At 40.7% G+C, this 24,678-nt stretch overlaps 3 protein-coding genes across 8 annotated transcripts; 2 read left to right on the top strand and 1 right to left on the bottom strand.

Annotated features, from left to right (window-relative positions):
* Positions 1 to 3,930, top strand: saxo4 (stabilizer of axonemal microtubules 4). 6 transcript variants are annotated; one of them, XM_084364550.1, is made up of 12 exons: positions 1 to 90; positions 442 to 562; positions 663 to 786; positions 2,112 to 2,277; positions 2,370 to 2,415; positions 2,802 to 2,902; positions 3,008 to 3,073; positions 3,177 to 3,263; positions 3,349 to 3,414; positions 3,501 to 3,595; positions 3,692 to 3,796; positions 3,873 to 3,930. In XM_084364550.1, the coding sequence occupies exons 2-12, from the start codon at positions 451 to 453 to the stop codon at positions 3,889 to 3,891; spliced, it is 987 nt and encodes a 328-aa protein (XP_084220676.1). In that variant the 5' UTR covers positions 1 to 90; positions 442 to 450; the 3' UTR covers positions 3,892 to 3,930. The 6 variants fall into 6 exon arrangements, with proteins under 6 accessions (XP_084220676.1, XP_084220675.1, XP_084220674.1 ...); XM_084364549.1 differs by having other exon boundaries at positions 429 to 562; XM_084364548.1 differs by having other exon boundaries at positions 11 to 90; positions 424 to 562.
* A 3,887-nt stretch (positions 3,931 to 7,817) lies between these two features.
* lrrc10b (leucine rich repeat containing 10B) lies at positions 7,818 to 9,026 on the bottom strand (the record flags this gene model as incomplete). Its single annotated transcript, XM_084364016.1, has 1 exon — positions 7,818 to 9,026. The coding sequence occupies one exon, from the start codon at positions 9,024 to 9,026 to the stop codon at positions 7,818 to 7,820; it is 1,209 nt and encodes a 402-aa protein (XP_084220142.1).
* A 7,782-nt stretch (positions 9,027 to 16,808) lies between these two features.
* Positions 16,809 to 24,659, top strand: fads2 (fatty acid desaturase 2). Its single transcript, XM_084365075.1, has 13 exons — positions 16,809 to 17,114; positions 17,717 to 17,970; positions 19,324 to 19,434; positions 19,791 to 19,988; positions 20,074 to 20,175; positions 20,248 to 20,373; positions 20,481 to 20,541; positions 20,622 to 20,698; positions 20,859 to 20,956; positions 22,025 to 22,121; positions 22,217 to 22,296; positions 22,661 to 22,786; positions 23,609 to 24,659. The coding sequence occupies exons 2-13, from the start codon at positions 17,758 to 17,760 to the stop codon at positions 23,658 to 23,660; spliced, it is 1,341 nt and encodes a 446-aa protein (XP_084221201.1). The 5' UTR covers positions 16,809 to 17,114; positions 17,717 to 17,757; the 3' UTR covers positions 23,661 to 24,659.
* The last annotated feature ends 19 nt before the right edge of the window (positions 24,660 to 24,678 follow it).

Here is a 24,678-nt window from a genome sequence, read left to right as displayed (position 1 = left end):
GCTGAATGATCTCCTGGCAACAGAGACCTGTTTACCTACAAAACCAGCACACAACTGAGAGCTGAACAAACAACCTGGAGGTACCTGCAGGTATGTCTGGGGACTAAATGAAGCTTTCCTCTGCCGTGGCTTCTTTTTCTGGGGTAATTTATGTCCGGTATAAATAAAAATACCTGTAGTTGTACTGCAGAGCTGCTGTTACTCAGAACTCTCACACAGCATTCGATGAAAGGAGGAGGAAACTTATTGCATTACTTGCTCCAGACTGTAATCAGTTTTTCAGAGAGTTGTGTTGGATACTGTCAAAGCTAAAAAAAAACAAAAACAAAGACAAAGGAGTTACACCTTGTTTGCAGCTTTTATTTGTGGGTACAGCACTGCACACATGCCCAGAGGATTTTTGTAATCCATCACTGTTGTCAGTGAAGGTTTCCATTACAGCAGTCACAGATGAATGAGCAGGGGAGGACGACTGCTGGAGCAACGGGCAGCAGGGGACGACTGACCAGCAGCAAACTCTGCAATACTTCTTACAGGGCGTCTTATGGTGAGAGATTTCAAGGTGAGGGAGCACTTTTTTATTCAGCATTAACAGAAATTAACTTTTATCACACTGATTAGGGGTCAGATTCTGATGGCCGATATTTGATTGAATGTTTTAGACCAAAGCAGCATGAACCTCTCTTCTTACCTCGGACATCCCAGCGGGACCGGCTTCACAGCAAACCAGAGACCGGTCGCATTTTACAGGCCCAGCTTGGACCACATTGACAACCCTCAGTTTGGGTAGGTGTCAGAGCAGATGAAGGCTGACGCTCAACAGGCTTCCACTGTAAAAATTACACTTTGATGCTTCCCAGTTGATTTCTAGCCTGCCTCAAAGGTCCGGTAGTATTTATGTGGATTTAGGGAGGATCTATTAGCAGAAATGGAAGTTTTCATGAGTGTATAATCACCTGAAACTAAGACTTTAATATCTACAGAGCGAGTCTGCCATGTTGCACGGCAATGTTTCTACAGTAGCCCACAACGGACAAACAAAACACTGACTTTGAGAAGGCCTTTCATGTTTTGGTGGCCACTGTAGGGGGGGACGAGACAATACAAACTAAATCCTACACAGTTGACCTTTAATGCCCCAGCAGAGGTGTTTTCAGTTATTGATTTCTGGCTACTACTGACACAATATTTTTCTGATAGGCATCAAAGATGCTTAAAAGTCTTAGAAAATGGCACAAAAACATACTGGAATTACTTTACCTTTTAATATTGTTAAGAATAAGAGAAACATTTTATGGCATCACAACATCACAGGTGTTTTCAGTTATTCTGGGTGATTAAACCAATGCAGGTCACATTCTCACTGAAGACATTCGGAGACGTCGCAGCAGGAAAAGCACAGGTGTAATTAATGAAATTAATGATGGGTGAATTCCACATCACTGCTTAAGCTTCAGGGTCTTGGCGTTGTGCATGCTGACTCACTGTCATGGCTTCCTGGGACGTTGGAATAAATTGGTAATGTTTGCAGAAACACCTGTGCTTTTCCTTTTATGACACTCTCACAGCCCTGAGAAGAGGTCTAATCAGGCTGAATGATTAAAATCACGTGTGAATTTACCATGGGTGTGCAGGGTTTTTAAGTTGTGCATTCAGTGAATACAGGTTCACTTGTGCTGTTCATTTTATTGGAAAATGTTCTGTGAATACTTTCCATAGAAACTACTTCCTACCAAATATATAGCATTTATGTTTAAATATTTGATTTTTCAATGCAGTGACAGCCGCACACAAAACTGTATTATGCTCTCTCATGCAGGCAGAAATCTCAGGGAGCTAATCTTTGAGACCGTGCACAACCGTGTTAAATCGTCACACGTGATCTTAATCATTTTTGGCTGATTTGACATCTTCTTATAAATTTGGCGAATAAATCTCAAGCCATCTTAACAACAAACAAGAAAGCAAGAATGTAAATGTAATAAGCATAGGTTCTTTTGTGTTTGCATTTTTGTGAAATGCATAATTTGACTGTGAACAGCCTGACTGATAGATGAAATGAATGTTCCCCTCTTGCCTAAAAAGCTTTGTTACCTCGTTTTCATCTACAGACTCCTGCTATCAGACAATTACGTGTCCCAAACTAAACGCCACTACCAGCCTCACATCCAGCCTGATTATTATTCCAGGCCTTTGCCAAACCTCGTTAACAAACACAGACAGAGCGGCTTCCATCAGCTGAAGAGTCATTCAAAAACGGTGACTGCAGAGGAGAAGGTAGGACTTAACAACACACCAACACGACAACACTTCTTGGGAGAGACACGTCGTAAATGTCTCATTATCTGTCTTCTTGAATGTCTCTTCAGACAGAATACCAAAGATTGTTTGTGCCACATCCGCTAACATCTACAGGTAAAATAAACTTTGTGAAAACCAGAGTTTACGTGAATATGTTATGGGAAAATACAAAACTACGGAAGCCCTAAAGGGCCATGCATTCATACATTTTATTTCTTCCATTTTCCTGTGATAACGAGTTAATTTCATTTGTTTTCTCGAGATCTGTTATCTCGAGAACATTATCCCGTTATCTCCGGAAAACGGCAGTTGTTATTTCAAGATAATAACTCGAGATTTAGAGAAAACAAATGAAATTAACTTGTTATTACGGGAAAATGGAGGAAATACAATGTATGAATGCATGGCCCTTTAGGGCTTCATACAAAACAACAAATTCAAGAGCATTATTTTTTTATTCTGACCTGTGGGAGTGCTTTACACTGTTGCATGTCCTCCAGTTTCCCAGAACCTGGTGACTGTGGGTCCGAAAGGAAAAAGTGGTTTCACAGAAGGAACAGACCTCCAACATTACACATTTCAGGACAGAAAAAGCTGCATAGTAAGTATCGTCTCTGGAGATGCACGATAATATCAGCAGGTCATTGTTACGCTCCGCGCTCTGTCTCTCTTCCTGCAACGTCTACTCTCACTATTTTGTCTTCAGGTTGAATCTCACCAGACTCACAGCTCGGTGATGAAAAGTGACTTCATGCCGCCAACACTTCTGCAGGTTGACCCACACAACCTCACTTTGACTTTTCTTTTAAAAGGATGTAATGTCATTTTCCACAGTCTGTTCGGTGTAACTATGTGTTTCTTTGCCTCAGTTTGAGGGCGCTAAGGCGAGGCCGGGCCTGTGCAGCCATTCTTCTCGAGAAACAGGGTTCACTCGATGTGCCATCGCTTCTTTGGCCTGCCCGGTACGTATTGACTTCCTCCCAGTCAGCTGTAGTAGATCTGAATGATTTCACTTTAACGTCAACATCCTTCACTCCGCTCCTCTAGAGCTCCCTTCTGCCATCGCAGCAAACTCAAAGTAAAGCACCGACTGTGAAGACCATTGGGAAAAAGGTTATACATTTTTATCTCATAGTTTTTTGCTTTATCCTTTCTTGTTATCTTGAGTATTTTCTTAAGTCTGTTGTTGTGTTTTCTAGGAGCCCACAGGGTCTCTTCTGAATGCTCCCAACAACCAGACTTTCCCTGACACACCTTACGATCGTTCACACTTCACGACACATTATAAGAGCACGTAAGTACTTTCTAGATCGACTGGGAGATATTCTCCAAGCATCTGTTTAGTTGGCATACAGTATATCCAGTTAACAAAAAAAACATTATTTTACAGGTTCTGTCATCGTGCTGATGCTGAAGAGTTGAAATCTGGCTACACTCCCGCAGGAATCATCAGCGCAAAAATGGACAGCGGCTACAACCGTCGAGACGTGGACAGGTAAACAAACAAGCTCCAGGAAGTCACATTGTGCATATGTTTCCTGAACTGACATGACTTCTTTTTTTTCTCACAGGTTCATCTTAACAAGCTAGACCTTCACACAAAAATAAACATTTCTTGATCACTCATTACTCTTTTCTCTGCTTTAAGTCATTCTTGTATAAATAAAAATGGTGGATGTGTGATTTAAAACTGTTGCTGTATTACATTTCCTTATAATCACATCATGATAACCTTGATCACTCCCCCATCTGAGTTGTTAAACAAAAGCGCTGTCAAAAAAACAGCTAATTTTCATCTCTTTGTGAAGTCCTTTTCTGAGCGAGTTGAAAAGCTGCCAGTCACACAGTTGTGTGAAGTGAGTCGTTTGAAAGCCAAAGAGGGAGTGAAAGAGATGATGCATTGTCTCTGACCGCCTCGCTGTCAGTGACCTACAGAGAATGAGAGGAGTGTAAACTAATGAGCAAAATAATTACACTCAGTCTGAGTACGGCACCGATTCCCATCCACGTCTGCGCTGTGTCAAACTGTTTTGCCACCCACAGCTGTGGAGCGAGCAGCAGAGCACCGACCGAGGAGAAGGATTGACTTTCCAAAAGCATGTGTCATATACTGTAGCTCCATATTAACACCTACTGTGGGCCGACGCTCAGAAACTGCAGCGGTTTTACATTATCAAGTCAAATAAACACAAGACTGCTGTGTCAAAACAAGAGATAGATAAATCTCACGGAGTGTCTGCAAAGAATTGTTGGTGTCAACAAAGTTTAGATGGTAGATCATCTTTAATTAGCTGCTCATACGTCTTCCAGAGGTGAGAAGTGAAAATGTTCTGGGCAATTTTTAGTATTTATTCATGAAAATTCAAATATTTGATGAATTCAAAAGATGGAGAAAGTGAAGCAAAATCTTTGTGGAAATTTTTGCCATGCTAGCAGCTGGAAATGTTGGTCCAGACTTCAATATCTTAACGAATTTTGGTGCAGACATTAATGTCACAGGATGAATCAAAATGACTTTTTGTGCCATCAGCTGGTCATCATTTCATTTTGTCTGGTGCTTTATTTTATTACCAAATACCTGCTAAACTAACGACATTCCCAGCTGAAGTTGTACTGTGCTTAGTGCTAACTAGAAAATGTTAGATGGTAAACGGTAGGCCACAATTGCTAAACATTAGCATGTTAGCACTGTCACTGTGTAGTGGTGAAAATATCAGCTTTGGACGGGACAACTACAGGACATTTTCTCAAGAGCAATTCCTGAGGACGACACTGAAGTAGTGTATTTATGAGTGAGGACTGTTGATGTGTGCGCTCTATTGAGTGCAATACTAGTTAACTATTCAACCATGTTTAACAAAAAGTGACTAATTTCATTCCAAAGGTTTGCTGCTTTTTTTCTTTCTATACACTTCATCTTTATATAAGATGTTGGTTGAATAAAACAAGCAACTTGTAGACAGCAACATATTTTATAGGTCAATCACTTAAATTACCATTGCACAAATGCCCGCACACATATGTAAAATCTATGGTTTTATGTAAAAAGGGGGATTATCATATTTCACATTTAGAAATTTAAGAAAAGTAATCATCCCCAGTATGAGTTCTGTTTCACGGACACAGGAGTCGAGACGCGCTGCCACACGAGAACGAGCATGAATATTTCAGCGTCGGGGATAAATATTTCACTCTTTCAATGAGATGTGAGAAAAAGATACGTGGAGGGAAAGAGGATTGGATTACATACGAGCCCCACATGAATAATGAGTGCAGAGATGAGAGGAGAACAAGGGCCGGGCCTGCTTCATGTTGGAGACGGAGGTAGGAAAGGTGTAGTCACCGACAAAAAGGAGTATACAAAGGTCATGACGGACCTGAGACTCTGACCTGAAGGGGGCTTTAGTTTTTCTCTTTAACTGAGTAAAAATCACCTGCTTGAGTCCATTTCATGTGTGGACCTCCCTATGGGCTTACCTTTTATGGTGAGGCTCCCCAGCTATTCATCCCGCTTGTCTCCATCGCTTTCTTGGCACTGACACCCACATGACTGCTTACACAACAGTGACAAGGGTTGGAGGGGTTGTGTTTAGCATATTATAAATATTTTGCAAATCCAAATCCAATACACACATTTACATGCAGCCTCGGTTTATAAAAATAGCAATGAGGCGAGCTGAGGTGCACCGGCAGGCACGCAGAACAGACACAGGCCATGATGTGTGGAAATACTACAGTAAGTCAGTCGTGTAAACGTTCGCTGCTGCCGATGCGTTCACCAGCTCCAGCTCAATTAAGACATATTTCCACATAAATGATTGACAGTGACTTCATCAGCTGAGTTAATATTTAATAATGGAAGACTCGGTCTCCTGCGTACACTCAGAAAACAACACTAATGTAAAACAGACTCACTACACACACACACACACACATAACCACACACTCCTCCTGAGTCCTGCTCTGATTTTGGTCGTTTGCAGCTGATTGAGATGTCACAGGTGCTGTCAGTTTACAGTGTCATAATGCCTCATTTATTTTCACAGTTAACAATAAATTAGGAATTAGCAGCTCAGTTGAGACAGTCCCACCCTCACCCTGCGATTCCATCCACCTCCACCTGCCTGCAGATCATCTGAGTCTGGATGTATGAAGGGTCCTCCATGCTAGGGCTGGGCAGCGCATCAATGTTATATCGTTAACGTGATATGAGACTGAATATCATCTTGGATTCTGGATACCATTACATCGTGATATGGCGTAAGTTTTGTCTTTTCCTGGTTTTAAAGGATGCACTACTGTACAGTACGAATCCAGGACTTTGTTCTCACTTTGTTGAGAAAAGAAAGATAGGCTGCTTTTCTATATTTTCATTATTTTTTCAGAAATCAGGCATATTTAGCTGGCTGGTATTCATGAGCGAGCACAAAAGAAGACTGTTGAGCCTTGACAGAGGTATGCGCTCGAGGACCATTCCAGTTTATCGAGAATATCCACGTGTTAATATTTTGTGAAAGTACCGATTAGAGATTGGACGATGAAAGATCTTATCGTGGACTGCGATAAAAAACACTCACAATAAATTGATTGTGGTGAATCGAGATATCCTCACAAGAGCGACTTGAAAAAGCTGTTTTGTTCGCTGATGTACAGTCCTGAGTGGTTTCTGATTTTATTTTGAACTGCCTAAGCCTGTCACCATGGCTGAACGCATGGCTTGCACATTGAATCCCCCATAAAAACAAGTGAAACAGGTTGTGTGTAAATAAATATAGATACCAAACTTAAAAAACGATTACTTATTTAAAATTCTTTCATTGTTTTTTCACAAAAAAAGAGATGTGTCCTATCTGTGAGCCAATAAAAACATGATTCCAGTATGTTTAAAGGCAATTTTAGTTCTTACTTTAAAGGTTTAGGAATATTTTGACGATTTTCGGGATAATATCGTAACTCACAATTACCTGTATGTTGGACAGGATAATCGTGGCAGTATCTTCGCAATATTGATATTGAGGTATTTGGTCAAAATGATTTTGAAATTGGATTTTGTCGCCCAGTCCTTGCATGAAGTGCTTCAAGATACATATCGTGCATCGCGATAAAGCCTATAAATTAGAGCCTGCCCGATATCAGTTGGCCAATATTGGTCTAAGGTATTGGCGTATATGCTGTCCAATATGCCCCATTATGAAAACTTTTTTTGTTTTTTTTGTTTGCATTATAAAGCAGAAAAAGATTCTTGGGGTAATTTATAATTATTAAATTCCCAGTCAAGTCTACGGTTTCAGTGCATTGATGTCTTTTGAGACAATAAAGTTAGATATCCTGCCTCTGTGACATATCTTTGTCACAAGTGTTTGAGCATATTTCAAGAATCATTGCAAAAAATATAGTTATACCAGCCAATATATCAATATTGAAACACACCCTAATATCAGTATTGTCAAAATTGAGCATCGGCTCTATTAAGAATATTGCAATATTATTTTAAGGCCATTTCGCCCAGCCCTACTTCATGCTCCTTCATCTTGTCTCCCTGTGTCCTCCAGCTCCTCATACTCATAGTCCATGTCAGCCCTCTCGTACTCCAGCTCCTCTCCCTCATACTCAAACCCGTCTCCCTCACATATCAGCTCCTCCGTCTCATATTCGATCCCTTCCTCATCATACACAAGCTCAGCCCCGTCGTACTCAGTCACTGGCAGCTCAAAGTCCTCTTCCTGCTCTTTCACCTCTTCCTCTCTAATGTCTGCGTCCCCTAAAGTCACCGCAGCTTCGTTCACCGCCTGTTTGGAGTTGGAGCTGCTGTTCTTCAGGATGCCGTGAATCACCGGCTCCTCTCCTGCCAGAGCCAGCTCCTCGGCCTCTTGCTCTGCGGCCTTTCGTCGCCTCTCGTTCCTGGCCTCACGCGCCTCCAAGAACTCTGCAGCACCCTCCCCGACCACGAGCACCTCGTCGCCCACTCTAGGAGGGGCGTCCACCGGGTTGTGGTCGTAGGAGAAGAGGCGCAGGGCGTGGAGACGCTTCAGGCTGGGAAACTCTGATATCTTGTTGCGGTCCACGTCCAGTATCTCCAAGTGTTCCATTCGCAGCAGGACTCTGGGGAAGGTGTCAAAGCGGTTCCCGTAGAGCCATAATCCTCTCAAAGACTCCATACGCCAGAGGTCGGAGGGCAGCGTCTTCAGCCGGTTGTCCCCGATCTGAAGGGACTTGAGGTTGGGCAGGTCGTAGAGCTCCCGTGGAAAGCTCTGGAAGTAGTTGCTCTCCATCCACAGGCAGCGCAGACTCTGCAGGTTCCTCAGCTCAGGCGGGAGGCACATCAACCTGTTGCTGCCCAGGTAGAGGCGGGTGAGGTTGGTGAGCTGGCAGACGGCCGGAGGGACGTCCTCCATCTTGTTGAAGTCGAGGGCGAGTATCCGCAGACCCTGCAGCTGGGAGATGCTGTCCGGCAGAGTGCGCAGGCTGTTCCCGCAAACATACAGCTTCTCCAGATGCATCAGTCCAGGAACGCGTGATGGTAGACGCTTAAATTTACGGTAGCTCAAGTCCAGCACGGGATCCCCGCTCTCGAACAACTCCTCCACCCCGAGCGGAAGCTCTTCCTCCACCTCCTCCTCTTTCTTCTTCTCCTCGGTGACTTCTGCCTCCTCGCCCTCCACCCCTCCCTCCACTCCTCCCTCCTCTCCTTCCTCTCCCTCACCCTTCCTGGAGGAGTTGCCCATGATGTGGCCTGCAGCCCCCTGACTCACATAGGAGTCAGGGGGACAGAGTCACTTGACGAGGGAGTGTCTGTGACAAGTTAACCCTCAGTTTGGAGGCTGCCGCTGCTCTGTTGCTGAACCCACAGGCTGCAGACAGCAACATGGTCCAAGCCAATTAACACTCTTGCAGCCATGCCACGGCGGTCTGTCAGGTGTCTGTTCGTCCCTTCATCAGAAAATACCTAACAAACCGTGGAGTAATAGTTGTAGTAATAGTAGTAGTAGTAGTAATAGTAATAGTAGTAGTAATAGTAATAATAATAGTAATAATGCGGCTCAACAAAGTACAGCTGAATTTTGAGCTGAAATTGAATTCTTGCAGTCCTTACCCTCTCCTCCCCTCTCCTCTTTAACTCCCTCCAGGCTTTTAAGAGACAGATAAGGCGCCAGCTTCGAGGTCACCTGTTCACGTGATCCAGTCTGTCTATCAGAGAGAGAGAGAGAGAGAAAAAAAAAAGAAAAAAAGAAAAAAAAACAAGGTGCCACTTTAGGACACTAATAGTCAGTCTTCCTGCCGGGTGTCGGTGGATAAGCCCACAGTGCGCGCAGCTCAGTGACCTGGCCGCCAGCAGTTAATGGAAGTCTGTCCACTAGTTAATGCAGCTGCTCCCCATTAGAGGCCGAGGGCTCCCGGAGTTATAATCCGCGCAGGAAGGAGAAGAAATTGCACATTTTTGGAGGAAACTGCAGCGCCGGACAGACTCTCAGAGAGACTCTGCTCCTGATGTTGGCCGCTTCGCTCCATCAGTGAGAAGGTTTACATTAAACTGCTGCCTCCCTCTTCCTCCTCCTCTTCCTCTTCCTCCTCCTCCCTGTGGAACCGGAGCAGAGGACATTCATATCACATGGTCAGTGTGTGTGTGTGTGTGAGAGAGAGAGGGTGGGTGTGTGTGTTTGGTGATGTGGGTGTGTGTTAAAAGTACACTACAGATAAAAACTTTCCCTCCGATCGCGTTTTAAGATGTTTTTTAAAAAAAACAACAACTTATATTACATGAAATGAAAATATGTTTGTTTATTCAGTCACATTTTATTTTGGATGGTCTGCCTACAGAGTTTACAGAGGATTTGTTAACTGCTGTCTGTGGATATTTAGTATATGTGTCAATGCACAGCTACATATTTGTAAACATAAAATTAACTATGCGTGAAGTTAACATCTGTAGATTTTCATTTCTAATACCCATTCATAGTGAAAACTAGTTTTAGAGTCTGCATATTTAGTATATTATATATTTTTATTCTTGGCAGATGAGACTTTTCTTGTATATGCAGCTGAATTTGTAGATTTCTGGCTAGTTTTCACTTAAAGATGCACTATGTAGTTGTGGAGAAGAAATCCAAACTTATATATTTACAGTATTAATGAGGTAATAATACAAACTCAGTATTCATGTTTTTCCATAACTGAATAAACAAGCTGTTCTCAGAGGAAAATAAGGTCCCCAGAACACTGTTTGAAGCTAGAAAGGTGGCAGGGTCCGCCACATATAAACAAAGTAAAACAGTATGAAACTGTGTGTAAGGTCAGTCTTTCTCTTCTGATTAACATTTCTTACCCAAAAGTACATAATGCACCTTTAACTTAGATTTATCCTTTATCTATTAGGCTTATAGATATTATAATCATCTATGGCAACTTTTCAATAAACAATTGCTTAATAAATGATTTATAAAGCCTTTCATTGTTTGTTAACAGTCAAATTACTATTAACTAAAGTTTAATTAACTATAAATTTACCATTTAGCAGTTATTTTATTGTTAAATGTTACCATTTCTCGTTGTTTGTCTATTTTGTTTACTCGGTTGTTTTGTCAGATGCACACAATATGTTTATTTGTTTCATCTATTCCTATCGTCATTTTGTCTGATTGTCTGTGTATTTCTTTCTCTATCTGTTAATTTTGCAAAGCCATCATCTAATATTAATTCTTCACAAATATAAAAAACAAAGTTTTAAGCCCTTCTCGCCTGTCAGATAAGGCATTCAAAATAAAAAATAGACTGGAAAGTAACATCCACTTTCTAAGTATTATGGAGTTTGACTTTTGCTTTATTAAAAACATTTCTCTTCTCTGTCTCTTTCTTTTTTCACCTTCCAGATTAAGTTATATGTTTTTTCTACTGCTGTATATTTTTATTTACGTAAACAATCTGAATACTTCATCCACTTCTGTAAATACATAAATATACACAATACATTGTAAAAGGCCAGTAATGATCACAAAATCTCCTGGACACACCAAACATGGTAACTCCAGTGCTGCTTTGTGTTAAACACCACAGACTTCAGCTTCAGCAGGTTTTTATTGACTAGTTAAAAAAGCTGTGACGACAGACTTCATGTGACTTTCTGCTTTGACACAGAACAGACCACAAAAATAACCTCTAAACTGACTCCAACACTCACAGTGTTCAATCTGAGGCAGATGTAGGAATCACTCAACCAGAAGGATAATCAGCATTTTAACATCTTATTATTGATTGTTAAACTCTTGAGCTACAGGAAGTCATCAGATAAATGTGGTGGATTTAAAGTCACACCAAATGCTAATAATGTTTTTGCATGTAGGTCATCAAAATGTAATTTACTCCACCTCAGATAGATGGATGGATACATACATAACGAAACCCACTAAAGATTTGAATGAATGTGACACGACTATGTAATATATTCTTACACTGTGGCTCAAAATAGCACCAAAAATTTGATGAGCCCAGAGGAAGTTTTAAATACAAGGACAACAGCCTGTAAAGCACGAGCTAACTTTATCCAGTGGAGGAATACTCACTTCCTCTCCTACTTATAGCGATGTAAAAATACTCCATTACAACTGCATACTAAGAGAAGAGAACGAGGGACCGAATGTAAGTATGTAATTATTGTACTTCAGGAGAAATTCAAGGGGAAAATTACCCTGGGATTTCGATTTTACGCTTCAGTACTTCAGTTCTGAGGGGACATATTTTCACTCCGCTACATTTCTTTGGAGGTTTCTGTAACAAATTATTTTGCAGATTAAGTTTACATTAAGATACATACTGTACAACAATAATATAACAGGAACGCCTCAGTAGCTCAGTTGGTAGAGCGTGCAGCCCATGTGCAGAGGTTGTGTCCTCGCTGCAGCCGCCCAGGGTTTGAATCAGACCTTTGGTCCTTTGCTGCATTCATCCTCCCTCTCTCATCCCACTTTCTGTCCCTCTTCAGCTGTTCTATCAAATAAAGCCATGAAAACGCCAAAAAAACAAGCAAACAATGATACAAACAATAAAAATAATATAACACTCATAGGTGCACTTCTTCTTCTTGGTGAGTACTTTTGCTATTTGAGTGCTTCGGTGCGTTTAAGTGCTACTTAACGTTACTTAAAGATACTACAAGGTGCTTTTAACTGGTTATGAAACAGTCTCCAATGAACATGGATGCCTCCTTTGAGCTACATGAGCAAACGAGACCATCAGGGAGAAGATTGGATGTTTCTGTTTTATTATTATAGTTATTCTTAAAGGATAGTTTCACCCAAAAATGGAAATTTAGTTATTATCTTCTCAGCCACTTGTCGATGGAAAGTCACGTGAAGTTTCGTAGCCCACAAAACATTTCTGGAGCTTCAAGGCAAAACAGCGTTGCAGCATTCTCCTAAACAACTGAAGTAGATGCGGGCTTGTTTTAAAATGTTAAAAAACAACTGAAAAAATAACATGAAATGTATTGCTTCTTTCTTTTACTCGCTTCCAAACAAATTAAAATTTAAACATGCCAAACCAAAATCAAAAAACTAGTGGCGACAATAGCCGCCTGTTGTGTCATCTCATGCCGCCTGTGTCTCAGTGAAAAAGCTCCACGTGATCACACCGCAAAGACTACAGCTGACAGCCAACTAGCTTTAATATATAATTGTAATCTCAAAAAACTTACTAGGAAGTTTCAGCCATTAGATAAATGTAGTGGCGTAGAAAGTTGAAAACTTCCCACAATCAAAATACTAAGATAAATTACCAATGTCTCCAAATTGTCACAGATACAGTGGGTCTCTCTTCACCTCTGACCTGATTGAATACAGGACAATAGCAGACAGGCTGTCTGATTGACAGCCTGCTTTGTTGGATGTGATACTGAAGAAAAGCCTCGAAAAGCTGCTGGGGTCAGATGTACAGCTCCTCTGTCAGCCTGATGAGCTGTGGCAGAAGAAGCGGACAAACAGGGAGACAGGCTGCACGCTGCTTGAGGATAATCCTGTCTGATATGCTGAGGACCAAAAGAGCTGATTTGCAAATTTCTGCACCGCATTGAAACGACCCTGAAATGACACAATGGACTGTAAGCATCAGACAGACAGACCGAGACCTTGGGCGGTGGATGGGTGTGACAGCTGAGGTGAATGTGTGATGACGCGCTGCACGTCCCAACCATATGGAAACATATGGAAACATATGTTAATACCAACTAACACACAATAAAAGAAAAACTAAACTAAAGCAGAAATGATTGCTTATTGTCATTTTTCATTATGTACCAAAACCAACTCATTAATAATGATGAGATTTCACATTTGGGGGTTATGACATTGTTGATCATCACAAGACTGTAATGATATCTGCTGTTGCATCCTCTGGGTTACATCAGGACAAGGAAGGTATCTGAATAAAGGAACACATCTGCAGCATCTGCTGGTGGAGGACGGACCTGCAACAGACCAACTTCATAATATATTTATCAATGTTAAGATGGTAACAGGTTTCATAAACGTTCCAGCCTTCTTATGTCCTTGTAACATATATGCAATTATTTAGCAGTTAGATGTGTCAAAACATGGGGACAACAAAATATATATGTATAATAACACATTATTTATTACATTATACATGAACATGTTTTTGCCTTATCTATATCTATATCGTCTTATGAAATTGAATCAAAGTAGATTTTAGATCATTTTGCAGACAGACATTTATTTTCACTTTTTAGGGTTGCTGTCTAAAACAACAACAACAACAACAAAAACTTTAAACTTTAACAAAAATGTAAAACTTAAAAAATACATAAAAATAACATTAAAGGATTAAAGTTCACTTCAAAATTATTATCTAGTCACCCCCACATCCATAGAAATTCAGATACAGTTCCATTGTCCACAAAACAAAAAGTAGCCAGGGACTTGTTATTAAATGTAAAAATAAATGAATAAATAAATAAATTGGCTCCATACAACTCGTCTGGCACAATCCAAGTCTTCAAGCCCTGAGGTCCCAAATTGAATTGAAGGCAATTGAATAACAGACATTATTTACAGCCTTGACGCACAGTCAAACTTGTGCACCCACTTCAGAAAGAGTGCACACAAACCCTTTAAGCTTGGCAGCTACAGTGCAGGTTTTGGCTTTTAAAGGATGTAGCTAACGCCTTAAAAATAAATTTCACATATACTTCAGTTGTTTAGGAGAAAGACACAACACTGTTTTGCTGTGAAGCTCCAGAAATGTTTTGTGGATGACAAAACTTCACCAGGGGGTGAGTAGATATTGACTGTTGGGTGAACTTATCCTTTTAATCTACTTTAATTTAATATTGTGAAAATAAATAAAGGATGATGACGTCAAAGGGGATGAAAACACTTACAGGCATTGTAGCTGGACTTGGCATGGCACCATTGCAACCATTGGTAGTATGGAGCCTGGAATTTAGCCTTGAAGTGTGGGCATGATTTTAGATTAACCTGAGCCACTTTTACTCTGTGCTTTTTGAAACTTGTTCTGAATCTGTTAGGAAGAAGAAATAATGTTTTGATGTGTTATCTGTCAAAGTATGATAATCATCTTTAAGAGGCAAGGTTTCATGGTCAACGGTCAACTCTTGCCATTGTTGTCATTGTTGCTGTGGAGTGCTAAATGCAGTCTGTATTTTCTACCTTTCAGAGTACTGCCAACGTCTCCTCACCTGAATAGATCTCATCACACTGCAATGTTCTTATGGGAAACCTTCGGTCCTAGCACTTGATGGAAACCTTCATGGAAACTGCACTCTCCCATGGCCACACAGCAAAAACTGCTCAGAAATGTGCGAGGAACATGACAAAGAGCTCAAGGCGTCAACCTAGCCTTCCCGAAATCCCAATCCCATCAAGTGTCCATGCGAACAAGTCTGATCTATGGAGGCATCACCTTGCAACTCACAGGACTCAAAGGGTCTGCCAGCAATGCTCTGTTGCCAAACACAAAGGGACGACCCCAGGGTCAGAGCCAAGTCTGATCCATGGTGAGGCCTCCATGGATCAGCCTTGTTCAGGCAGTTTGCAGTCAGTACCAACTCATCTACAGAGGACACCATCTCCACTGCCCTCCACTCAGTCTTCACACATCTTGAAAATAAGAACAGCTACATCACAGTGCTGTGTTGATTTCAGCTCCGTATTGAATACAATCAAACACTTTGGGCCTGAGTACAACACTCTGCAGTTGGATATTGGACTTCCTCACAAACAGACCCCAGACAGTTCGGATTGGCAGTCACACCACCTCCTACGGAGCCCCACAGGGCTGTGTGCTCAGCCCCCTCCTGTTTACAGTTTACACCCATGACTGCACACCCAGACATCAAGCAAACTATTGTGAAGTATGCAGACGACACCACCATCATCGGCTGCATTGTTATCAACAATGAGAGCTCATATCGGGAGGAAATCAAAAACCTTGTAAACCAAGGAGCGGATTGTTGATTTTAGAAAAGACACACACCCCTCTCTACATCAGTGGAGCTAAGGTGAACATATTTAGGTTCCTGGGAATCGACATCACAGAAAGCCTATCATGGACATCACACATCTCCACCAAGCTCAGAAACGATTGTACTTCTTAAGGAAACATAAGAAGGCAAAATGACCATGCCAAGTTCATGGTTCGTTCACAGCCCAGGACAGGAAGGCTCTACAGCGGGTGATTAAAACTGCCCAGAACATCATTTGTACCCATCTACAGAGCAAACTTTTTTTGCTTTTTTGAAATTTTCTTTTTATTCGAAAAATAAAGTTATTACCATTTCCATTGCGTATAACCTTTATAACATTACAGACTTTCCCTGACCCACTCTAAGCTATTTGTCAATTGTTTAACCCCCTTTCCGCTGGGAATCAGGAAAGGTGGTTGCAGAAAGTCTGAATGTCTTTGTCCATATTGCTTTTCCAAGAACTGAACTGGGGAGCTTATGTCTTACAATCGTCCACATGTACATATTTAGGAGAGGGCATGTGGTCGCAAACATTGACTGCTCTTTATGCCAAAACAAACTTAATAAACAAACTCTCTTTGTTTTCATTACTGAATAAACTGAACAAACAAACTGACAAACACAACTTCATACTGCTCTTCGTTGTTTATATGTGGCGGACCCCGCCACCTTTCTATATTCAAACAGTGTTCTGGGGACCTTATTTTCCTCTGAGAACAGCTTGTTTATTCAGTGATGTAAAAGTTTGTATTATTACCTCATTAATACTATAAACATTAAAATTCTCCAAAACTACATAGTGCCTCTTTAACGCATCAGTGATGTGCGCATGCTCCTGGACTTCTCTCACAGCCACTTTTATTTCTTTAAAGTTTATTCTGATGCAGATTTTGAACGCAACACAACAGGCCACTGTAGGATTTCTATTTTTACTCGAGTAGCCTACTTTCTTCCACCACTGCGAGGCTGCAATTGAGGGAAGTGTACAAGCGACGTGCTCCCGCAGACTGTTTCCGTCTGAGCGCACAGAGCACTGTGTAATATTCAGATGAGCCGTTTATTGAGCCTATTGCACATCAGCCGGTGGTCCAGGATATACTGTACGCCGATTGGCCCAGAAACCCTCGAATGATCGGCTCGGAATTTGTACTGAATGAGTGGGTGAATGAGTCCGTGAACATACTGGGGGCAAGACAGAGGATGAATTTTGGGGATGTGTACGATTTAAAATGGATGTGAACGCATCGGGGGCGCATAAAAGTGAGGCGGCGTGTTAGTGTGAGTGAAACCCGAGCAGAGCAGCAGCCGAAATCTGGACACTGTAAGTCTGAAATATTTTTCATCTTCATGCATGCAGCGGGCCTGGACAAGCCTGTCTGTCCCCTGCTATCTGCGATCAATGTTGAATTAATCGATTCGCGGACGATGAACGTTACTCGACAGACTGTGATTGTGTTTAAAATGTCTGCTTTGTGTCCTATTTTTTGATGGATGCGACTTCTTGCTGACACGCGCTGCCATAAAATGAATAGTCTCCAACGCGCAAACAGGCTAAATATAGATTATTTCCAAAATGTGATCATCTGACTGTGTGCACTTGGCCTATACATCCATGCATGTCGACACAGACAAATGGTGATCCCTCCATATGTAATAAAAAAAAAAAATCCGCCCCGCCTCACCAAAGCAGCCTCCTCGTTGTCGGATTTCATCATTAATTATTAGTGAAGATATTCCTCTGCTCTTTGTCTTACTTCTCTTGTGTCACAATCAGCTGGGTGGTTAAAGTAAAGAGAGCAACAGGTTAAAATCCTCCTCCTCTCCCTCTGCACAGTGTGTGTGTGCCTGCAGACTGTCAGCAGGGTGTTAAACACATCATTTTCACACCCAGGTGTTAAACTTTGTGGCTGTCTGGATCTTTAGTGTGCAGGACCGGTGGATCCAGGCCAGAGACAGCACTGAGGATGGGAGGTGGAGGCCAGCTGACGGAGCCAGGAGAGCCGGGCAGCAGCAGGCGAGCTGGTGGCGTTTACACCTGGGAGGAGGTGCAGAGCCACAGCAGCAGGAATGACCAGTGGCTGGTGATAGATCGAAAGGTTTATAACGTCACAAAATGGGCCAAGAGGCACCCAGGAGGGTTTCGGGTCATCAGCCACTATGCTGGAGAGGATGCCACGGTAACACAATTGTTTTTTAAATTATTATTATATTGCCTAAATAACACATTTCTGTGAATATAAGTGTATTTTGTTGTTATTCATAAATGTCACTTTACTTTACCCGATGCTTCTACTCCACTCCATTTAAAAGCAAAATATCGTGCCTTTTACTCCATTACATTTATCTGTAGGGATCGGAATCGAGAACCAGAACCGTTGAGAACCGGTTCCAAATGGTCCGATCCATTTTGATAATATAATTCTGAGCTAATCAATTTCTTGTATCGATGCCAAAAAAAACAAAAACCTCAATGCAAACAAACGTTATGCAAGTATCCTCTTATCTGTCAGGATGCAGATCAAGAACTGGTTCCAATTGAGAACCGGTTCCAAATTTAACAGCGGTGCTTTTGCACACCTGAGTCACATGCATGTCTTTTTCTAAGCAGGTTTGTACACCGTGGTCAGAGTCAAAGATAATAAAACAGTTCATGCTGAAAACCTGTGCAAGCCTTCTTCTTTTCCACACAGTAAATGCATCAGGAATCAATATGGAAATTACCAAATGATCAAACGGGTACACAAAATCACTGGTGGCATTGGTATCAATAAAATCTTAGCAATTCCCATTCCTATTTATCTGACAGCTATAATTATTAGTTTTTGAACAGATTTTTTAACAAAAAAATAAGAAAAATAAAAAATCTGGAAAAATTGTAAAAAATGTGCAACAGAACTTAATTTTTTCTTCTCTTGTGTCCCATCAATCATCTAACGTCCCCTTATATTTATCATATGACTCTTTGGAGGGTCACATGATTCGTTGGAAACTAGACTAAACTACCCAACTTCATATAAAGTTCTTAAAAATAAAGTAGCTCCACCTCAATCAGCTAAAGCTAAGTGACATGCTGCTTATGATACGTTATAATAAGATGCAACACGATATGAAAGGATATGACGCGATACGATATGAAACGATACAATATATGAATAATATGATACGATACCATACGACGTGATATGAAACTAAACTATACAATGCAATGCGATACGATACGATACGATACGATACGATACGAAAGTAACAGACAACAGTTGGGACAATAGAAACAATACAATACTTATTGATGCGTCAATATTAATAATCAAAACAATTCTTTCTTTGCAGAACCAGGACTTTTGCTTTTAGTACTTGAATAAATTTTGCTGATAATACTTTTGTACTCTTACTTAAGCAAAATGTTAAATGCAGGACTGTTTTGTTGTATTGCCATTTCACATCAGTAAATATTCTGAGCTTCTGATAAATGTACAAAACTGTTTATTGACTGCATTGTATTGACAGGATTTCTTATTTCTGTCCTCCAGGAGGCGTTCACTGCTTTTCACCCTGATTTAAAGTTTGTGCGAAAGTTTCTGAAGCCCCTGCTGATTGGAGAGCTGGCAGCGACAGAGCCCAGCCAGGACCGAAATAAAAATGTGAGATACTTCTGTGATTCCTCATATAAATCCTCAAATTCACATTCATGTAGCAGCAGCTTTAGTGTCTTCAGTGTCAGTGAGACAGCGTGGCAGGATGAAGAACATGTACAGAAACACCTTAGGAAAAGGAGAAGGTCAGAACTATTCACAGATCTGTTTTGTTATTCATGAGTCTTACAGTGTTCAGGCACGTCTGAGATTCTGGACACTCATGTTTCATTAGCTTTTAAATAACTCAAACTGCCATAACACCTTCTTCTGTGTACCAGAGCCCTGCTGCTGTGCCTCATCAAATGATATTAAAACATGCTTTTTTCCTTAAACCTGTCTGTTTCTTCCTCTCCTGCTCGCAGGCGGCAGTCATTCGGGATTTCCACACTTTACGTGTGCAGGCGGAGCGCGACGGTCTGTTTCGAGCTCAGCCTTTGTTCTTCTGCCTCCACCTGGGTCACATCCTGCTGCTGGAGGCCCTCGCCTGGATGATCATCTGGCTGTGGGGAACCAGCTGGACACTGACTTTTTTGGTGTCGATCATCCTGGCAACTGCTCAGGTGACCCCAACGTCGTTATCTCTAACCAACAATAAGTCACATTCTGATCCAGACGAATCCCAACATTTCTCTTCCTCTTCCCTAGACGCAGGCCGGATGGCTGCAGCACGACTTCGGCCACCTGTCTGTCTTTAAGAAGTCTGGCTGGAATCACATTTTGCACAAGTTTGTCATCGGTCATTTAAAGGTTATTTGTATTCTCGGATCGATAATTCTTCTCTGGGAATTTTACACAGATATTAAAACGTTGCTTTCTTAGGGAGCCTCTGCCAACTGGTGGAATCATCGGCACTTCCAGCATCACGCTAAACCCAACATCTTCAGTAAGGACCCTGATGTCAACATGTTGCACATCTTTGTGCTCGGAGACACTCAGCCAGTGGAGGCAAGTCGCACAAAGCCGATATTTATCAAAAAACGTAATCTAGTTTTTAGAGTACTGTAATCTTTCACCAGCTGCTCATTCTGACTGTGTCTTCCTCTCTGTTACAGTACGGCATTAAAAAGATCAAATATCTGCCCTATCATCACCAGCACAAGTACTTCCTTCTTGGTATGTTTTCTTGGAGTCATATTAAAAGAGTGAAACTATAAAAACTGTGCAGGGATAATTGTCACCCTCCTCTCTTTTAGTCGGACCGCCGCTGCTCATTCCAGTTTACTTCCACATTCAGATCATTCGCACCATGATTTCCCGCCACGACTGGGTGGTAAGACGCTGTCTTCAGATCTTCTTTTTGATATGTCAGGTTACATGCAGGCTGATAGTCTTAATGATAGTTCAGTATTTTGAAGAAAGATAAGTATTAGAGTGAAAATAGACAATGTTGCATATTATATTAATCATATCAATGTTCTTGTCTTGGGAAGGATCTGGCCTGGTCTATGTCTTACTACCTTCGCTACCTGTGCTGTTACGTTCCCCTGTACGGCCTGTTTGGCTCACTGGCGCTCATCAGCTTCGTCAGGTAAATTAAGTTGTTGGTGACACTCTCTAACAAGACACTTTATCAAGTGGATCAATGGATCAGTTGGGAGCTTTTAAATGGTTGATTATTGATTTTTGAGCTGAATGCTCTACAGCACCACTTTCAAAATGTCTCCATCACGTACTCCTCCCCCGACCTTTCACCCTTTTCAACCAAAATGAAACTTTGGACTCTCATCAAACTAATGGAAATATCTGTTCACCCACACTTTAACCTAACATGCTCTGAGGGTCTTGCAAGATAGACAGTGAACAACCTAAAGCAGGAGGATATGGATTCATTGTTAATGAAACTTACAGTAAAAAGCAAGAAAAATGAAACATGCTTTAATAATTGCTAATAATGCTTTATATTAAAGTCCTTATATTAAAGTAAAAATGCCCTTATAAGTCCTTAATTGTTACTTATTCACATTAATCCAACTTTATAAATGTTAATTATAGCATTAATAGCAAATTTATTGTTCATTTATGAGACATTTATGAGCACTTTTGAGAAATTTTGTTAACATTTTAAGACGCTTACAGTAAGAAGGTTAGCAAAAGCTTCATGAGTGTCTTATAATAAAATAATAAAGGATTCATAAACTTTAATACGTTTTTTCTTAAGATCTGATAACTGCAAAAAGCAGAGTTAACTGTCATTAAGTGCAAAGTTAACTGCTAATTAATGTATAATAAAGTATGTATGAATCTTAATAAAGCAACGAAAAAAGGTGAGTTAAGGTTTAACAATTATATAACAGTTAAGTTAGTTAAACTCAATGTGTTTGTTATGCTATTATAAACCACTGTAAGAAACATAATGAGGCTATTATTAACATGTAAATAAGCATATGAATGAGTAATAAGCATCTAATAAGGACTTGCAAGGCCATGTAACCTTAATATAAAGTGTTACAAAGAAGACAAGTCATGGTGGAGGAGGATAAACACAGCTGAAATGCCCTCAGCAGCTAGAAAATAGGGAAGTCATTTTTATACAACACCTTGATCACGTGGTGTAACATATCATTCACTACTGGTGTTGTATTGTTATGAATGGCAGGTTTTTGGAGAGTCACTGGTTTGTCTGGGTGACTCAGATGAATCATCTGCCGATGGACATCGACCACGAGAAGCACCATGACTGGCTGACCATGCAGGTACCTGCTTTATTCTCCAACACTCCCCACAGCTACCTGCAGGTGCTGCTGACGTGTTGACTCACCTGCTCTCTTTGTCTCATCCTCTGCTTTAGTTACAAGCCACCTGCAACATTGAGCAGTCCGCCTTCAACGACTGGTTCAGCGGACACCTCAACTTTCAGATCGAACACCAGTGAGTCGATGTTGAGTCTAAGGACTCAGGAGAATAGTGTGTTCACCTGTTTGGAGGGAAGAAGCTCAATAGCAATAATTTGTGACGAGTCATTTCAAGCTCTAACTGTGCAGCCAAACATACTGAATGTCGTGTATATTTACGCGTTCTTCAGCGTGGAGTATCAATTACAAAAGAATAAACATACATCAAGTCAGCGTTCCAGACAGGGAAGACTTAGGCTTTTGAAACACATCACATAAATGAGGTTTATGTCAGGCATCCTTCATTACACTGGACTGAACGGTAATTTAAACCCCAGCTGTTGACTTGTTGGATGCTATTATGTCTGATTGTTTCCCATCTGTTCCTTTCATCTCTGAAGTTTGTTCCCTACGATGCCGCGCCACAACTACCACCTGGTGGCCCCGCTGGTCCACGCACTGTGTGAGAAACATGGGATCCCTTACCAGGTGAAAACAATGTGGCAGGGCATCGTCGATGTTATCAGGTAAGTCCAATGATGACACGTTATTTACCGCCAGGATGAGACACATTGAGATTGTCAAAAGCCAAAAATACAGTTTATTTTAGGCACTCTATAAACTATTAAAATGCCTTTATTGTCCTGACATCACGTTTCTGTATCAGGTCTTCTTCAGGGAGTTTCCTTATGAATGCCGAAACACATTGGAGTTTGTTTTAAGGTCTAACATGAACATGCTGTGACAATAAACACATGTAAATAGTTTATAGAGAGTGCCTTGGACCTTTCTTGTGATGTGTATGTTTTATTTGATATTGGATTAGGTCTGATTGAATTAAAGGAGACTGTAAAGGACTTTTTTTTAACCAATTGAGAGCTCTTCTTCCAGGGAGCCCTGGCCATGACAGCAAAAGAAAAATGTTTCACATAAAGAACAATCACATGAAAAAATGTCAGATGTTAGAAAACACACAATTCATGAAAGCAACACAATGGAAACACAGTAGTAAGCGGCGAGAGGAATAAAGGTCAAAGTGATAACGATAACACTTTCCAAGGATTATGTAAAACAGTGACCTTCAGGGCGGTTTGTGAAAGACTTTTAAAAGTATTTAAAGGAGGAGTGTTTCTGAGCTAATGTTATGTTTTCAGTCTGACAAGGCTTCAGATTTCCTGAACTGACGTATGAAGTTAAAGTGCAACTGAAGACAAAATGAAACAATTTGTGTTTTGTTCCACAAAATATACATTTCTTCAACACTGTTTTTCCTGCAGGACAAAGCAGAGTGGTGGGCCACCTCTCTGATCGACTAATATTATAGATTACCTGATGTTTTTCTTTTCCAGGTCACTGAAAAACTCAGGGGACCTCTGGCTCGATGCTTATCTCCATAAATGATTTTCTTCTCTTTCTCTACCTTGAAGGAGTGATGTTTTTTTCTCAACTTCTGCATCATACATTGATTGTATCTGTGTGGTTTTATAATCTAGTTGATAGTGTGGGAATGATCTTTTCTTATCGTTGGTGTTGTAATTCAGTCTTTTTACATTCTGTGCAGGACTTTTCTCTACATTGCCTTACAGTTAACTGAACAGCAGTGGTATGGTGTTATAAATACGATTATAAACACTGATTGTGAGTTATTTAAAGTGATTTTCTTTCTTTATTTATCATGTGATACACTTTGAACAATCAAAAAAAATGACAGACAAAAGAAAAATCTTGTGTAACTGAGGATGATAATGTTATGCGCTCAACCCTTTCATGCATGGTGTTCATTTTAACTGTTTAAGCTGGAGTACCATACCCAGTAACAAGGTGGTGATTCCCCAAAGCCCTGTCCATGATTGCATTTGATTATTATCTTCGTGTCTCTTTGTCATTTCGAGATATGGCATCATTAATACAAAATGGCGCAAGGATAACAAGATGCAACAGATACCTTTGTACCTTTTTTCAACAAAATAAGATGTTTAAAAATACTTTGAGATTTTACATGTACTCCACTCACAGAAAAAAGATGTACAACATAAATATAGTTGAAATCTGATGAAAAGTATTTCTAACATCTCTTATTTAGTTATTTAAAAGAAATCTTTAGATAAAGGTGGCCAATTCTTAACAGTTATTCCTGGATAAAGTTTTATACCTTTGATACACGGTTTGTGCTGCAGTGGACATTTACGTAACTCCTTGAAGATAGCATACAGCATATTGAAAAAGGTTATTAACATGATTTTTTTTACTTGTTTCAGAGTTAAGTCAAAACATCAAAAAAAAAAAAAAATCTTAAATTCATGCATGAAAGGGTTCATTTTTAATCTGTCAAACTTCTTCTTTACTTGCAACTCTTGTTCTGATTTTACAGTATACAATAAAGAATCTGCATTGACTGTTTCTCCACCTCTGGCATGAT

Source organism: Pagrus pagrus, assembly GCF_965226575.1.
Source record: "Pagrus pagrus genome assembly, chromosome: 10".
NCBI lineage: Eukaryota > Metazoa > Chordata > Actinopteri > Spariformes > Sparidae > Pagrus > Pagrus pagrus.
Note: the sequence above shows the minus strand (reverse complement) of the source record. Positions and strands in the feature narration are given on the sequence as shown.